Source organism: Symphalangus syndactylus, chromosome 12 (assembly GCF_028878055.3).
Source record: "Symphalangus syndactylus isolate Jambi chromosome 12, NHGRI_mSymSyn1-v2.1_pri, whole genome shotgun sequence".
Taxonomy (NCBI): Eukaryota; Metazoa; Chordata; class Mammalia; order Primates; family Hylobatidae; genus Symphalangus; species Symphalangus syndactylus.
This window is the reverse complement of record NC_072441.2, coordinates 25,102,794-25,117,368: the sequence shown is the minus strand read 5'-3', so window position 1 is coordinate 25,117,368 and position 14,575 is coordinate 25,102,794. Positions and strand designations below refer to the sequence as shown.

General features: G+C 39.0%; 1 protein-coding gene across 5 annotated transcripts in view; it reads left to right on the top strand.

The window, feature by feature from the left end:
- Positions 1–14,575, top strand: part of PTGER3 (prostaglandin E receptor 3) — a 193,306-nt gene that overhangs the window by 163,722 nt on the left and 15,009 nt on the right. For 2 of the 5 annotated variants that reach the window (XM_063624037.1, XM_063624038.1), the window contains one exon: positions 372–506. The exons of the other annotated variants lie outside the window; for them this stretch is intronic. In XM_063624037.1, the coding sequence (XP_063480107.1) occupies positions 372–506 (135 nt within the window). Of the gene's footprint in view, positions 1–371; positions 507–14,575 lie in introns of those variants that run through there. 5 annotated transcript variants of the gene reach the window in all.

Here is a 14,575-nt window from a genome sequence, read left to right as displayed (position 1 = left end):
ACCCAGGAACTTTTCCTTTTTAATTAACTCAAAATCAATTGACTAGGAAACTTGATTGCATCTGGAAAATACCTTTGGCAATATAGTATAACATAATCACGGGAGTTATAACCCATGATATTCCCATCTGCTCACACTCAAGGGGAGATTATTATACAGCTTGTGTATACCAGGGGGTGAATGTCTTGGAGGCTATCAGAATTTTGTCTAATTCAGAGGGCACTGAGACAGATAAATAAGAATCAGGGTGTCCCACACAACAGCATTACACATAAGTGTCTCAAAATTACTTAGGATGGTAAAATTACTGGGGATGATATAATTGTGTTCTGATCCTTTTTTTTTTTTTTTTTTTTTTTTTTTTTTTTGAGATGGAGTCTTGCTCTGTCACCCAGGCTGGAGGGCAGTGGAGTGATTTCCACTCACTGCAACCTTCACCTCCTCCACTCACTGCAACCTTCGCCTCCTGGGTTCAACTGATTCTCCTGCCTCAGCCTCCCAAGTAGCTGGAATTGCAGGCATGCACCACAAAGCCTGGCTAATTTTTGCATTTTTAGTAGAGACGAGATTTCACCATGTTTGCCAGGCTGGTCTTGAACACCTGACCTCAAGTAACCCACCCACCTTGGCCTCCCAAAGTGCTAGGATTACAGGCATGAGCCAACGTGCCTGGCCATGTTCTGATCTTTTAATGATGGCAACATTTAGTATTATAGAGCATGAAAATGTCAAAGTCACAACTCTAAAATGTTTTTATTTAGAAATATGTGCCTATTAGAATTTTAGTTACTAGTATTATTTAAGAAAATTGGACTTTTTATAATAACAGGTCAACATTGTAATTCCAAGCTAAAATGGGTGAGTAATTGCTTTAGGCTTGTAATTTCAGATTACAATCTTACTTGGAACATTTAAGAGAACTTCAGGTTCATCATACCTATAAATTTAATTTATTAGGCTTATAAGAGTGACTTAAGTTCCTGGGAAGTTTCTTAAGTCGCCTAATTGGTATACTTAAAAAGAAAATAGAAATATATTACATTAATAAATGTGCTTAAATATTTAAGGAATTTAAGTTGTGAAATCTTCCTTCAAAGTAATTATAAAATTTGCTATATTTATGAATGTATTACTAAGATTTATAAACTAACATAACAGCTTAAGAAGAACAAGAGTTTAAATAAATTGAACACTAATTTTGCACCAAAATTACGTTAAATAGGTTTTTTTCTAGGCATAAAAACTGCCCTCAGGAACATAAAAATACTCATGTTCAACAAGTTTCAACTGTGCTATTTTGTATGACCTCATTCAAGTTACTTCTCTTAGCTTCAGTTTCCTCATCTACAAAATGGGTATCATCATGTTAACTTTTAGGGTTGCTGTAAGGATTGAGATATTTTGCATAAAGTGGTTGGAACATGTAAGGTCCTCAATAACGACAGCTCAAACAAAAAGAGATTAGAGGGTCCAAGATGATAGGCTAGAAGCAGCTCAGGTGTGCTGCTCTCAGAGAGGAAACAAAAGGGCTAGTGAACACTGACCCTGCAGCCAAACATCTGAGAAACCACGTTGGGATCCATCAAGGCAGCAGGGGACACAGAGCAGAGAGAAGCAAAGCTGGACACCAGCCTATCTTGGCGTATTGTGAAACCAGGAGAACCTCTCCCACATGGTAAAAGGTGAGTGAGTGAGAGCCCCCTAGAAGATTTGCACTCTCCACAGGGACCAGTGCAAGAATGGGAATGGAAGAATCCCTCTGGCCCCCCACACTCTCATCTGTGATAATAAACTGAGGTAGAGAGCCACCTGGTCATTTTGTGGTGGCAACTCTTGAGTCTAAGAGGGCCTCTACAAGCCTTTAGCCCCAAAACAGACCAGCACTGACACCATAGCTCCAACAGAGGCCACATTTGCAGTGTCTGGGAGAAATAAGATTGATCTATCCTCATCTCATTGGACAGGGCTCAGTACCAGCTTGCAGCCCAGTGGTGCTGCTTCTGCCTGAACTTGGCCAGCAGCCATAGCCTCCTGCTGTCCCAGGAAGCACCCAGATGGCAGAACAAGTGATCCCACCCATCCCCACCACTGATAACCAGGTGGGCAACACCTGCTACAGCTTCCAGCCCAACAGTCCCATTCCATGTAAACTCAGCCAAGAGTGCAGCATTCTGTTGTCCTGAGAAATACCCAGATAGTAGGGTGGGTGACACCACACACCCACGCCAATGGTAGCCAAGGGGGACAATGCCTGCTAGATCTTCAAGCCCAGAAAACCCTCTTCTGCCTGAACTCAGCTAGCAGTCAAAGCCTCCCATTGTCCTGAGAAACACTGAGATGGCAAGATGGGTGACCCTACCAATCCCTACCACTGGAAGCCCAGTGGGTAATGCTTGCTCAGAGTTTCCAACTCAGAGGTTCCACTTCTGTCTAAATTTGTTGGGGGTGCAGCTTCCTGTTGCCCTGGAAACATCCAGATGGCAGGGTGGGCAACTCCACCTAACCCTGCCTCTCATAGCAAGATGGGCCACACCTGCTAGAGGTTCCAGCTCAGTGGTTCTGCTTTTGCCTAAACTCTGTAGACAGGTGCAACCTTGTGTCTCCCTGAGAAGCACTCAAACAACATATTAGGGCCAACCCAGCAAGGACATGGCTTGTCTGCTAACTGCATCCTCTGCCTAAGGAAGCCCTGTGAACCAGAACACCCAACAAAAGAAACACAGTCATGGAGATAGTAATTGGAGGGGTCTCCTCTAAGACCCAGGAGCAGACTACAATTGAAGCCAGTTGTCTAATCCCACCAAGAACCACAATCAAACCCTCAAGGGTACCAAAAAAGATAAAAGCAAAAAGCCCATCCAAAGGACTGCACCTTCAAAGACTGAAGAAACGTCAGCCCACATCAATGAGAAAAAAACAGTGCAGGAACTCTGGTAATAGCAACAACAACAAAAAAGGCAAAAATGTCTTCTTACCTCCAAATGACCACACTAGTTCCCCAGCAAAGGTTGTTAACCAGGCTGCAATGACCGAAATGTCAGAACTAGCATTCAGAATATGAATAGAAATGAAGATCACTGATATTCAGGATAAAGTCGAATCCTGATCCATGGAATCTAAAGAATATAATAAAACAATACAGGAGACGAAAGATAAAATGGCCATTTTAAGAAAGAATCAAACTGAACCAATAGAGTTGAAAAACTCACTTTAAGAATTTCATAATACAACAGGTATTAACAGCAGCATCAACCAAGCTGAGGAAAGAATCTCAGAGCTTGAGAGATTGCTTTTCTGAAATAACTCCGTCAGACAAAAATAAAGCAAGAATTATAAAGAATAGATAAAACCTCTGAGAAATATGGGATTATGTAAAGAGACCAAGAGACCAAATCTATAATTCACTGGCATCCCAAGGAAAGGGAGAGAAAGCAAGCAACTTGGAAAACATATTTGAGGTTATCATCCATAAAAATTTTCCCAATATCACTAGAGAGGCCAACATTTAAATCCAGGAAATTCAGAGAACCCCTGCAAGACACTATACAAGACAACCATCCCCAAGACAGATGGTCATCAGATTCTCCAACGTTGAAATGAGGGAAAAAATGTTAAAGGCAGCTAGAGAGAAGGGGCAGGTCACCTACAAAGGGAACCTTATCTGGCTAACAGTGGAACTTTCAGCAGAAACTCTACAAGCCAGAAGAGACTTGGGGGCCTATATTTAGCATTCTTTTTTTTTTTGACAGAGTCTTACTCTTTCACTCAGGCTGGAGTGAAGTGGCGTGATCTCAGCTCACTGTAACCTCTGCCTCCTGGATTCAAAAGATTCTCCTGCCTCAGCCTCCTGAATAGCTGGGATTACAGGTGCCCGCCATCATGCCTGGCTAATTTTTTATTTTTAGTAGAGATGGGGTTTCGCCATGTTGGCCAGGCTGGTCTCGAACTCCTGACCTCAGGTGATTCACCCACCTCGGCCTCCCAAAGTGCTAGGGTTACAGGCATGAGCTACCTCACCCAGCCTCAGCATTCTTAAAAAAAAAAAGAAAAAAAAAGAAATTCCAACCAAGAATTTCATATCCAGCCAAACTAAGTTTCATAAGCAAAGGAGAAATAACACCATTTTCAAGCAGACAAGCAAATGCTCAGGGAATTTGTTACTGCCTTGCACGGTCATTAAGGGAGTGCTAAATGTGGAAAGGAAAGACTGTTACCAGCCACCACAAAAGCACACTTGAGTATATAGGTCATTGACACTATAAAGCAACCACACAATCAAGTCTGCATAATAACCAGCTAACAATATGATTACAGGCTACCTTCACATATCATTTTTTATTTTTTTTTTTGAGAGGGAGTCTCACTGTCACCAGGCTGGAGTGCAGTGGTACAATCTTGGCTCACTTCAACTTCTGCCTCCTAGGTTCAAGTATTCTCTTGCCTCAGCCTCCCAAGTAGCTGGGACTACAGGTGCGCACCACCATGCCCAGCTAATTTTTGTATTTTTGGTAGAGACAAGTTTCCACCATGTTGGCCAGGATGGTCTTGATTTATTGACCTCATGATCCACCCACTTGGCCTCCCAAAGCACTGGGATTGCAAGCATAAGCTACTGCGCCTGGCCATGCATATCAATATTAACCTTAAATGCAAACAGAATAAATACTTCAATTAAAAGGCACAGAGTGACAAGTTGAATAAGAAAGCAAGATCCAACTGTATGCTGTCTTCAAGAGATCCATCTCACAGACAATGACACCCATAGATTCAAAGTAAAGGAACAGAGAAAAATTTACCAAGCAAATGGAAAACAGAAAATAGCAGGGGTAACTATTTTAATTTCAGATGAAATAGACATTAAACCAATAATGATCAAAAAACAAAGAGGGAGGCTAGACATGGTGGCTCACCCCTATAATCCCAGCACTTTAGGAGGCCGAGGTGGGAGGATAATTAGAGTTTGGGAATTCGACACCAGCCTGGCCAACATGGTAAAACGCCATCTCTACTAAAAATACAAAAGTTAGCCACATGCTGTGGCTCACACTTGTAATCCCAGCTACTCAGGAAGCTGAGACACAAGAATAGCTTGAACCTGGGAGGCAGAGGTTGCAGTGAGCTGAGATCATGCCACCGCACTCCAGCCTGAGTGACAGAGTGAGACTCTGTCTCAAAACAAAACAAAACACCAAACAATAAAAAGAAGGACAGAAGGGCATTACATAATTATAAAGAGTTCAATCCAACAAGAAGATCTCACTATCCTACATATATATCCACCCAACACAGGTGCACCCAAATTCATAAAACAAGTACTTACAGATCTATGAAGAGATTTAGATAACCACACAACAATACTAGGAGATTTTAACACTCCATGACCATATTAACGATATCATTGAGGCAAAAATACTAACAAAGGTATTCAAGATGTGGATACAACATTTGATCAGATGGACTGAACAGACATCTATAGAACACTCTACCCCAAAAGAGAATATACATTCTTCCTATCTGCACATAGCACATACTCTAAAATCAACCACTCAATAGGATGTAAAGCAATTCTCCGCAAACTAAAAAACAAACAGAAATCATACCAACCACACTCATGGACTACAGCACAATAAAAATAGAAATCAATACTAAGAAAATCACTCAAAACAATACAATTGTGTGGAAATTAAACAACCTGCTTCTGAATGACTTCTGTGTAAATAATGAAAGGAAGGCAGAGATGAAGAAATTCGTTGAAAGTAATAAAAACAAAGATACAATATACCAGAATCTCTGCGACATAATTAAGGAAGTGTTAAGGGGGAAGTTTATGGCATTAAATGCTCATATAAAAATGTTAGAAAGATCTCAAATTAATAACTACCATCACAATTAGAGAAACTAGAGAAACAAGAGCAAACCAACCCCGAAGCCAGCAAAGGACAAGAAGGAACCAAAATTAGAGCAAAATGAAAGGAAACTGAGATGCAAAATAAAATACACAAAAGATCAATGACTCCAGGAGTTGGTCTTTTGAAAAAATTATTAAGACAGATCATGAGCTAGACTAATAAAGAAAAAAGGAACGAAGATTCAAATAAACACAATCAGAAATGACCGTGGTACTTTACCACTGATCCCACGGAAACACAAAAACACCTCAAAGATTACTAGGAACACCTCTATGCGTACAAACTAGAAAATCTAGAAGAAATGGATGAATTACTGGAAACATATAACCTCCCAAGATTGAACCAGGAAGAAACTGAATCCCTGAACAGACCAATAACATGTTTGGAAATTAAATCAGTAATAAAAAGCCTACCAACCAGAAGCAGCCCAGAACCAGACGGATTCACAGCTGAATTCTACCAGACTTACAAACCTATGACATCCATAGGTTTGTAATGAAGAACTGGTACCAATTCTATTGAACTATTCCAAAAAACTGAGGGGGAGGGACTCCTCCCTAACTCATTCTATGAGGCCAACATGATCCTAATACCAAAACCTGGCAGACATACAACAAAAAAAGAAAACTTCAGGCCAGTGTCGTTGATGAACATAGATACAAAAATCTTCACTGAAATACTAGTAAACCAAATCCAGCAGCACAATAAAACCTAATCCACCATGATGTAGTAGGCTTTATCCTTGGGATGCAAGGTTAGTTAAACATACACAAATTTAAAAATGTGATTTACCACATAAACAGAGCTAAAACCAAAAACAACATGATCATCTTAATAGGTACAAAAAAGCTCTCCAATAAAAGTCAGCATCCCTTCATGCTAAAAACCCTCAACAAACTTGGCATTGGAGGAATATATTTCAATATAAAAGCCATCTATGACAAACGCATAGCCAACACCATATTCAATGAGCAAAAGCTGGAAGCATTTCCCTTGAGAACCGGGAAAAGACAAAAATATCTACTCTCACCACCCCTATTTAAGATAGTACTGGAAGTCTTGGACACAGCAGTCAGGCAAGATAAAGAAATATAAGGCATCCAAATAGGAAGAGAAGAAGTCAAACTATATCTGTTTGTAGATGATATGATTCTATACCTAAAAAAAACCCATGGTCTCTGCCCAAGAGCTCTTAGATCAAATAAAAAGTTTCAGGATACAAAGTCAATGTACAGAAATCAGTAGCATTTCTATACACCACCAATGTCCAAGCTGACAGCCAAATCAAGAATGCAATCCCATTCACAACACCACAAAAACAATAAAATATCTAGGAATACAGCTAACCAGGGAGTGAAAAATCTCCATAATGAGAAATACAAACACTGCTCAAGGAAATCAGAGAAGACACAAACAAATGGAAAAACATTCCTGCTCGTGGATAGGGAGAATCGATATCGTTAAAATGACCACACTTCCCAAAGCAAGTTACAGATTCAATGCAATTTCTATCAAACTACCAATGAAATTCTTCACAGAATTGGAAAAAGTTGTTTCAAAATTCATATGGAAGCAAAAAAGAGCTCGAATGGCCAAGGCCATCCTAAGCAAAAAGTACAAAGCTGGAGGCATCACGTTACCTGACTTCAAACTACACTACAAGGCTACAGTAATCAAAACGGCATAGTGCTGATACAACAACAGACACATAGACCAATAGAACAGAATAGAAAGCCCGGAAGTAAAGCCACAGACCTACAGGCATCTTGTTTTCGACAAAGTTGACAAAAACAAGTAATGGGGAAAGGACTCCCTATTCAATAAATGGTGCTGGGATAACTTGCTAGCCATATGCAGATGATTGAAGGTGGACCCCTTCTTTATACCATATACAAAAATCAACTCAAGATGGATTAAAAGCTTAAATATCAAACCCACAACATGAAAACCCTGGAAGGTAACCTAGGAAACACCATTCTGGACATAGGCTCTGGCAAATAGTTTATGAAGACACCAAAAACAATTGCAACAAAAACAAAACTGAACAAATATTTTCTCCCATTCTCTAGTTTTTCTGTTTACTCAATTGATAGTTTCTCACAGCAAAAGCAACTATCAATTGACTAAACAGACAACCTAGAGAATGGGAGAAAATGTTTGCAAACTACACATCTAACAAAGGTCTAATATCCAGAATCTATAGGGAACTTAAACACATTAATAAGCAAAAAACAACCCCATTAAAAAGTAGGCAAAGGACATGAACAGACTCTGTTCAAAAGAAGACATACACATGGCCAACAAGCATATTATAAGATGCTCAACATCACTAACTAGAAGAGAAAGGCAAATCAAAACCACAATGAAATACCATCTATGCCAGTCAGAATGGCTCTTACTAAAATGTCAAAAAACAACAGATGCTGGCAAGGTTGTGGAGAAAAGGAAAGGTTTATACACTGCTGGTGGGAATGTAAATTAGTTCAGCCATTGTGGAAAGCACTGCAGTAACTCCCCAAAGAACTTAAAACAGAATTATCATTCAACCCAACAATCCCATTATTGAGTATGTGCCCAAAGGAATATAAATGACTCTACCATAAAGACTCATGGGTGCATATGTCTATTGCAGCACTATATACAGTAGCAAAGACATGGAATCAACCTAAATGCCCATGGATGGATATATAACATGGATTACTACACAGCCATAAAAAGAACTAGATCATGTCCTTTACAGCAATATGGATAAAGCTGGAGGCCATAATCCTAAGCAAACTAATGCAGAAAAAGAAACCCAAATGCCACATTCTAACTTGTAAGTGGGAGCTAAACATTGAGTGCGCATGACCATAAACAGAGGAAAAACAGGCACTGTGTCTTACTTGAGATTGGACGGTGGGAGGAAGGAGAGATTTGAAAAATTCCCTATCAGGTACTCTGCTGATTATCTGGATGATGAAATAATCTGTACACCAAACCTCTGTGATGTGCAATTTACCTGTATAACAAACCTACACATTACCTCTAAACCTAAAATAAATTTAACAAATAAAAAGAAGAAAAAAGAAATTGTATTCTTCTCCTAAAACAAGGACACAGGCCTTTTTTACGGTCTATCCATGTCACTTTAAAAGTTCAATCCTCCATATACTTGCTTAAGTACCGATTAGTTTGTTACCTTTCTAGGCACAAATGATGTTTAGAGAATTAATTTTAATGTCAACAGCAGGAAAGTAACCTGTCAAACCCCAGGGAGGTTGATCATACCCTTCAGATCTTAACCAGAAAGTGGCTGAAGGAAAGCAATTGCAAACCCATGTCTCAATTTTGTCCTTAAAATTGAGACATAGAAGGCAGAAAGTCAGCATCAGTCTCCAACGACTTTTTGCAACCAGTATTTCTGTGCCAACATCTTAGGCCAAATTATTGGAATGAGGTTTAAAACACTAGAGGAAGGGAGAAGCTGAGTATTCCCTCTAGGCTAATAGTTGCCTGGTGAAATGTCACTGCATTTGTGTCAGAATGTGCAGAGGAATGCAATCCTGTCTGGGCAGAAGGCAACTAGAAACCCAAAGGAGAGCTGATTCAATCACTCTGTATGATTTAGAATGTATTATGGTCAACATAGACACTGATCTACTTTTCCCAAGTTCCTATATTTAGGGACTGAAACTGCTGTTTCAAAGAAAAAAAAAACACATAAAATGAATTATTCTGAGCACTTATACAAATCTTTTAGTGTTCAATTTCTCCTGGGAAAATGCAGTGATTTGATGACAGCTCTAGAAGGGAACAAACAGAAGTATAGAACGGGGTATGGGGAAGTTTCAGAGAGAGAGAGACAGAGACAGAGGGAGAGACATAAAGAGATAGAAAGGAGGAATATAGAAACAGAAAGTCTCAAAAAAAGAAAACAAAGAAGGACAGATTCAGAGACAAGTTGTGAGGCAAGACCCAGACAGAGAAAACAAACACAAAGAAGTAATATTTAGAACACAGAGAGGCCTAACACTGAAAACCAATGACATAAAAACAAATGAAACACTGAAAAAATGTATACAATTTTTAAAAACCCAAGGAACCAGCCAGAGGAGCTGGGGAGGGAAAAGAAAGAAAGGAAGATAACCCATGGCAACACCCAATTGAGTCAATATTTATTGAGTGCCCACAGAGAGCATGGCAACCTACTGGAACTTAAGTAGAAATAAATTCAATTCTCTCTGGTCCTGAAGGGTGGGGAAGCTCAGGTCTGCCGTGCTGCCTAGGGGCTGAGGAAGTGTGAGTACATGCAGATCCGCACTGAGCTCTGCTTGGTGCAGTTTGGCCCCAGCTCCACTTCCTTGGTCTGACCTGCAACCTTCTTCCCCAAATTCTACCGAAGAAAAACAAATACTTAAGGAGACACAAAGTTTTTTTGTTTGTTTGTTTTTTGGTATTTGTAACATCAGGTCTAAAACAAGTACTATTATTAGTGATAATGCCATATTTCTTTATGAAACATAAAAATCTGGAAACTAGATGTTTTCAAAACAGAAAGATTAAAATTTTAAGAAGAGACCAAACAAGAGACCACTTTCATTACATATCTCCCCTCCCAGATCCTGACATATATAATAATACATAGTATTTTAAAAGCACCAAAACCCCAGCCTGGCCAACATGGTGAAACCCTGTCTCTACTAAAGATACAAAAAATTAGCCAGGCGTGGTGGTGGGTGCCTGTAATCCCAGCTACTCAGGAGGCTGAGGCAGGAGAATCTCTTGAACTCGGGAGGCGGAGGTTGCTGTGAGCCCAGATAGTGCCATTGCACTCCAGCCTGGATGACAGGGCGAGACTCTGTCCCAGGAAAAAAAAAAAGCACCAAACCAAAACCTCATAAATAGCACTAAAGAACTTACTCATGTAACCAAACACCACCTGTTCCCCCAAAAAACCTATGAAAATTAAAATAAACAAAACAAATCTAAGTTTTATACAATTTAGTCTAGAAAATACGTTGTAAGAATATCAGAGTACACAGACACATATCTGATCAAAATGTCTCCAAAAAACCTGCAGAAAGGGAAATGTGGTCTGTTATATGACTCACCATGTCCATGAAATAAAAATAAACCATGGTTTCTAAGAAATACAACCATTTCTGGCAGTGGGTGCTAGAAAATAGATTTGCAAGGAAAAGACACAATTATCAAAGCTCATTATGCTCCATCAATGGACCATACCTCTTCAGACCAAACTATATCTGGTAAACCTAAAGAAAGAAGGCACATAGCAGAATAATTTGTGGAATATTAACTTATTTATTCTTCCTATATTTTCCTACCTCACAACTGGAATTTTAGAACTGCTCGGCCTCTAGGATTTTTACAGGGTGGAAAACCAAAAGATACTTAAAAGAGATTATTTTTTTTTTGTCATATGAGAACTTCTTGAAAAAACTATGCTACTATTATCCTGAGGATGCAGGATAGAGAGAATACTCTCAGAAACTTGGGAAGAGGGAGCTATGTCTCCTGAACCAAAAAGAGGGTCAAAGTTTTTGACCCTCTTTTCTCAGTAGCAAAATACCACCCCAGGGAGGTGTTATGTGTTAGTGGAAAGGATCACACACTCTGGAACAGAGAGACTCTCAATGGTACCCAGTGGACCAAGGACCAAGGAATACATCTCAGATGATGTGGCACTCCCTGTAACTAACTTCAGGAATTCAGCACAACTCTATGGTGTGGCAAGTCCCAGTAGTGACTTCAATTGAATTCTCTACCACTGTAGCAAAATAGGATATGAGAACAATTTTAGTTAATTTTATAAAAAAGGAGCTATTTCATATATATTGGAGTTTGTGGTCTAGATGTCATATATGCTACACAAACTTTGGCATCAAATAGAAGGAGGTCTGAGTTAACTTTTGGTCATCTTACTTAATTTCTCCAAGTCTTACTTCTGTCATCTGTAAATGGAGACCAAAGGTAGAATTTTATTCATTTGTTATTATAAGCAGCGAGCAATAGCTTTATGCTCAGTCCTTAGTCCAGTACCTGGAACATAGTCGGTGTTCAGTAATGGTCATTTTTATTCAGTTTGAAAAATGTCTCACTCTAGTAAGAAGTCAAGCAAAATTTTGACGCAAAGCTTATACGTAACTATTATAGACGGAAACACCATTAGTTATGCACAACTGTTTACAAGATTTAAAAATTTAGACTATTAATAGTTCTTCAAGAGGAATACCCCTAACCATCTCAGGAAGAACAATATGAACATACAAACCAAGAAAAACACCAACCATCTCCCACAACTTTCTCAACAGGGGCCCATGCCCATTCAGACCAATGTGTCCAATAAACCTCAAACTCATGGGAAAGAAAAATTTAAAAAGCAATTCAAAGCTTTAATATGTCAATGGCTTTTAAAAAGTCAACTGTCACATTTCTTCTCCTTTTTTTCCCTCCCTTCCCTCAACACAATCGTGTTTGAGGCCAAAGCTATTTATAATTCTTGGAGGGACTGACATTAAAAGACTTTTGACAAGCAGTCTAGTGACCTTGATGAAGGTATCTTAATCTGACAGATAGACTTCTCAAATGGAATGTGGGAGGGAAGAGCATATTTTAACTTTTGGTAAGCTAAAATAGCACATTGAAAATTGAATGACCCTAGATATGGATTTAGTAGTTGTACCCATTTCAGGTTATAAAAGCCCTAAGATTAAAAAAAAATTGCAAGTCCAGCTCAGGATAGAGGAAGTTTGATATTTCTGCATCTAATGTATGCCTCTAGCTCATTAGGTAATAAGGTTTGCATTCATATTAAAATTCTTAGTGTGGCTTCAGGCTCTCCTCCTTTTTGCCTTCCTCTACCCTTCTCAAATGATTTGGGACGAATCATTGGTTTCAGTTCTCTCACCAAGGGGCCCATGGTGAAAAAAGCATGACTTAACAATTCAACAAGCATTTCTTGAGCATTTGTTATGAACTCAATGCCAGGGATACCAACAAGGACATAGTCTCTGCTGTCAGCAGATATTAATACTCTGTCATAATTGTTTCAAATTTCTTTTTCCCTAAAAATTATAAAAATTTTGATATAGACACAAATTAAAGTAGTAGTAGATATACCAATCACCAAGATAAAACAATTACCAAGATTTTGTCGCATTCGCAGAACTTATTTATTTTTAAAGTTATGGTAGAAAACACATTTTAACATAACATGTTTAACGTAAAAATTAGCACCTTGACAATTTCTAAGTGTATAGTTCAATAGTGTTAGCAATAGTCACATCGTTGTGCAATAGATCTCTAAAAGTTTTTCATTTTGCAAAACTGAAACTCTATACCCACTGAAAAACAACTCTCTATTTCCCCTTCCTCAGAGCTCCTGACATCCACAATTCTGCTTTCTATGAGTTGGACCAATTTAGATGCCTTATACAGGTGGAATCATACAGTGTTGGTCTCTTTGTGACCGGGCTTATTTTACTTAGTATAATGTCTTCAGGGTTCATCAATGTTATAGCACATGACAGAATTTCCTTCTCTTTTTAAGCTAAGTAATATTCCACTGTATGTATGTACTCCATTCTCTGTATCCACTTATATGTCAGTGGATATTTGGGTTGCTTTCACCTCTTTGGTATTGTGAATAATGCTGTAATGAACACGGATATGAAAATATCTCATCAAGAGTCTGTCTTCAATTCTACCAGATACGTACCCAGAGTGGGATTTCTGGATCATATGGTAATCGCATTTGTAGTTTCCTGAGGAAACTCTCTACTGTTTTTCGTAATGGCTGCATTGTCGATTCACATTGACAGTGCACAAGAATTGCAATTTCTCCACATTCCAATGCCACTTGCTATTTTCTGTTTTTATGACAGTAGCCATGTGTATTAGTCCATTCTCACACTGCCATAAAGAACTACCTGAGACTGGGTAATTGAAGAAAAGAGGTTTGGCTCACAGTTCCCTAGGCTGTACAGAAGCATGTTTTGGAGGCCTCAGGAAATTTACAATTATGGCAGAACGCAAAGGGGAAGCAAGCACATTTTACCATGGTGCAGCAGGATAGAGACACAGAGAAGGGGGAAGTGTGCCACACAACTTTAAACCATCAGATCTCATGAGAACACACCAACAGCAAGGGGGAAATCTGCCCCCATGAGCCAATCATCTCCCACCAGGCCCCTCCTCTGACATGTACAATTTGACATGAGATTTGGGTGGGGACACAGAGCCAAACCATATCACCATCTTAATGGGTGATATCTCATTATAGTTCTGATTTGCATTTCTCTAATGGTTAGTGACATTGAATATCTTGTCACTTGTTAGCCATTTATAAATCTTTGGAGAAATACCTCTTTGAGGATTTTACCCATTTTTTTTAACTAGGCTATTTGCTTGTTGTTAAATTATAGGCATTCTTTATATATTCTGAATCTAACTCCTTATCAGATATATGATTTGGAAATATTTTCTCCCATCTTGTAGATTACTTTTTCACTCTACTGATTGCTTCCTTTCATGTGCAAAAGGCTTGAAGTTTGATGTACTCTAATTTGTCTATTTTTGCTTTTGTTGCCTGTGGTTTTGGTGTCATATCCAAGAAAACATTGCCAAATCCACTGTTATAAAATTTTTCTCCTGTGTTCTTCTTA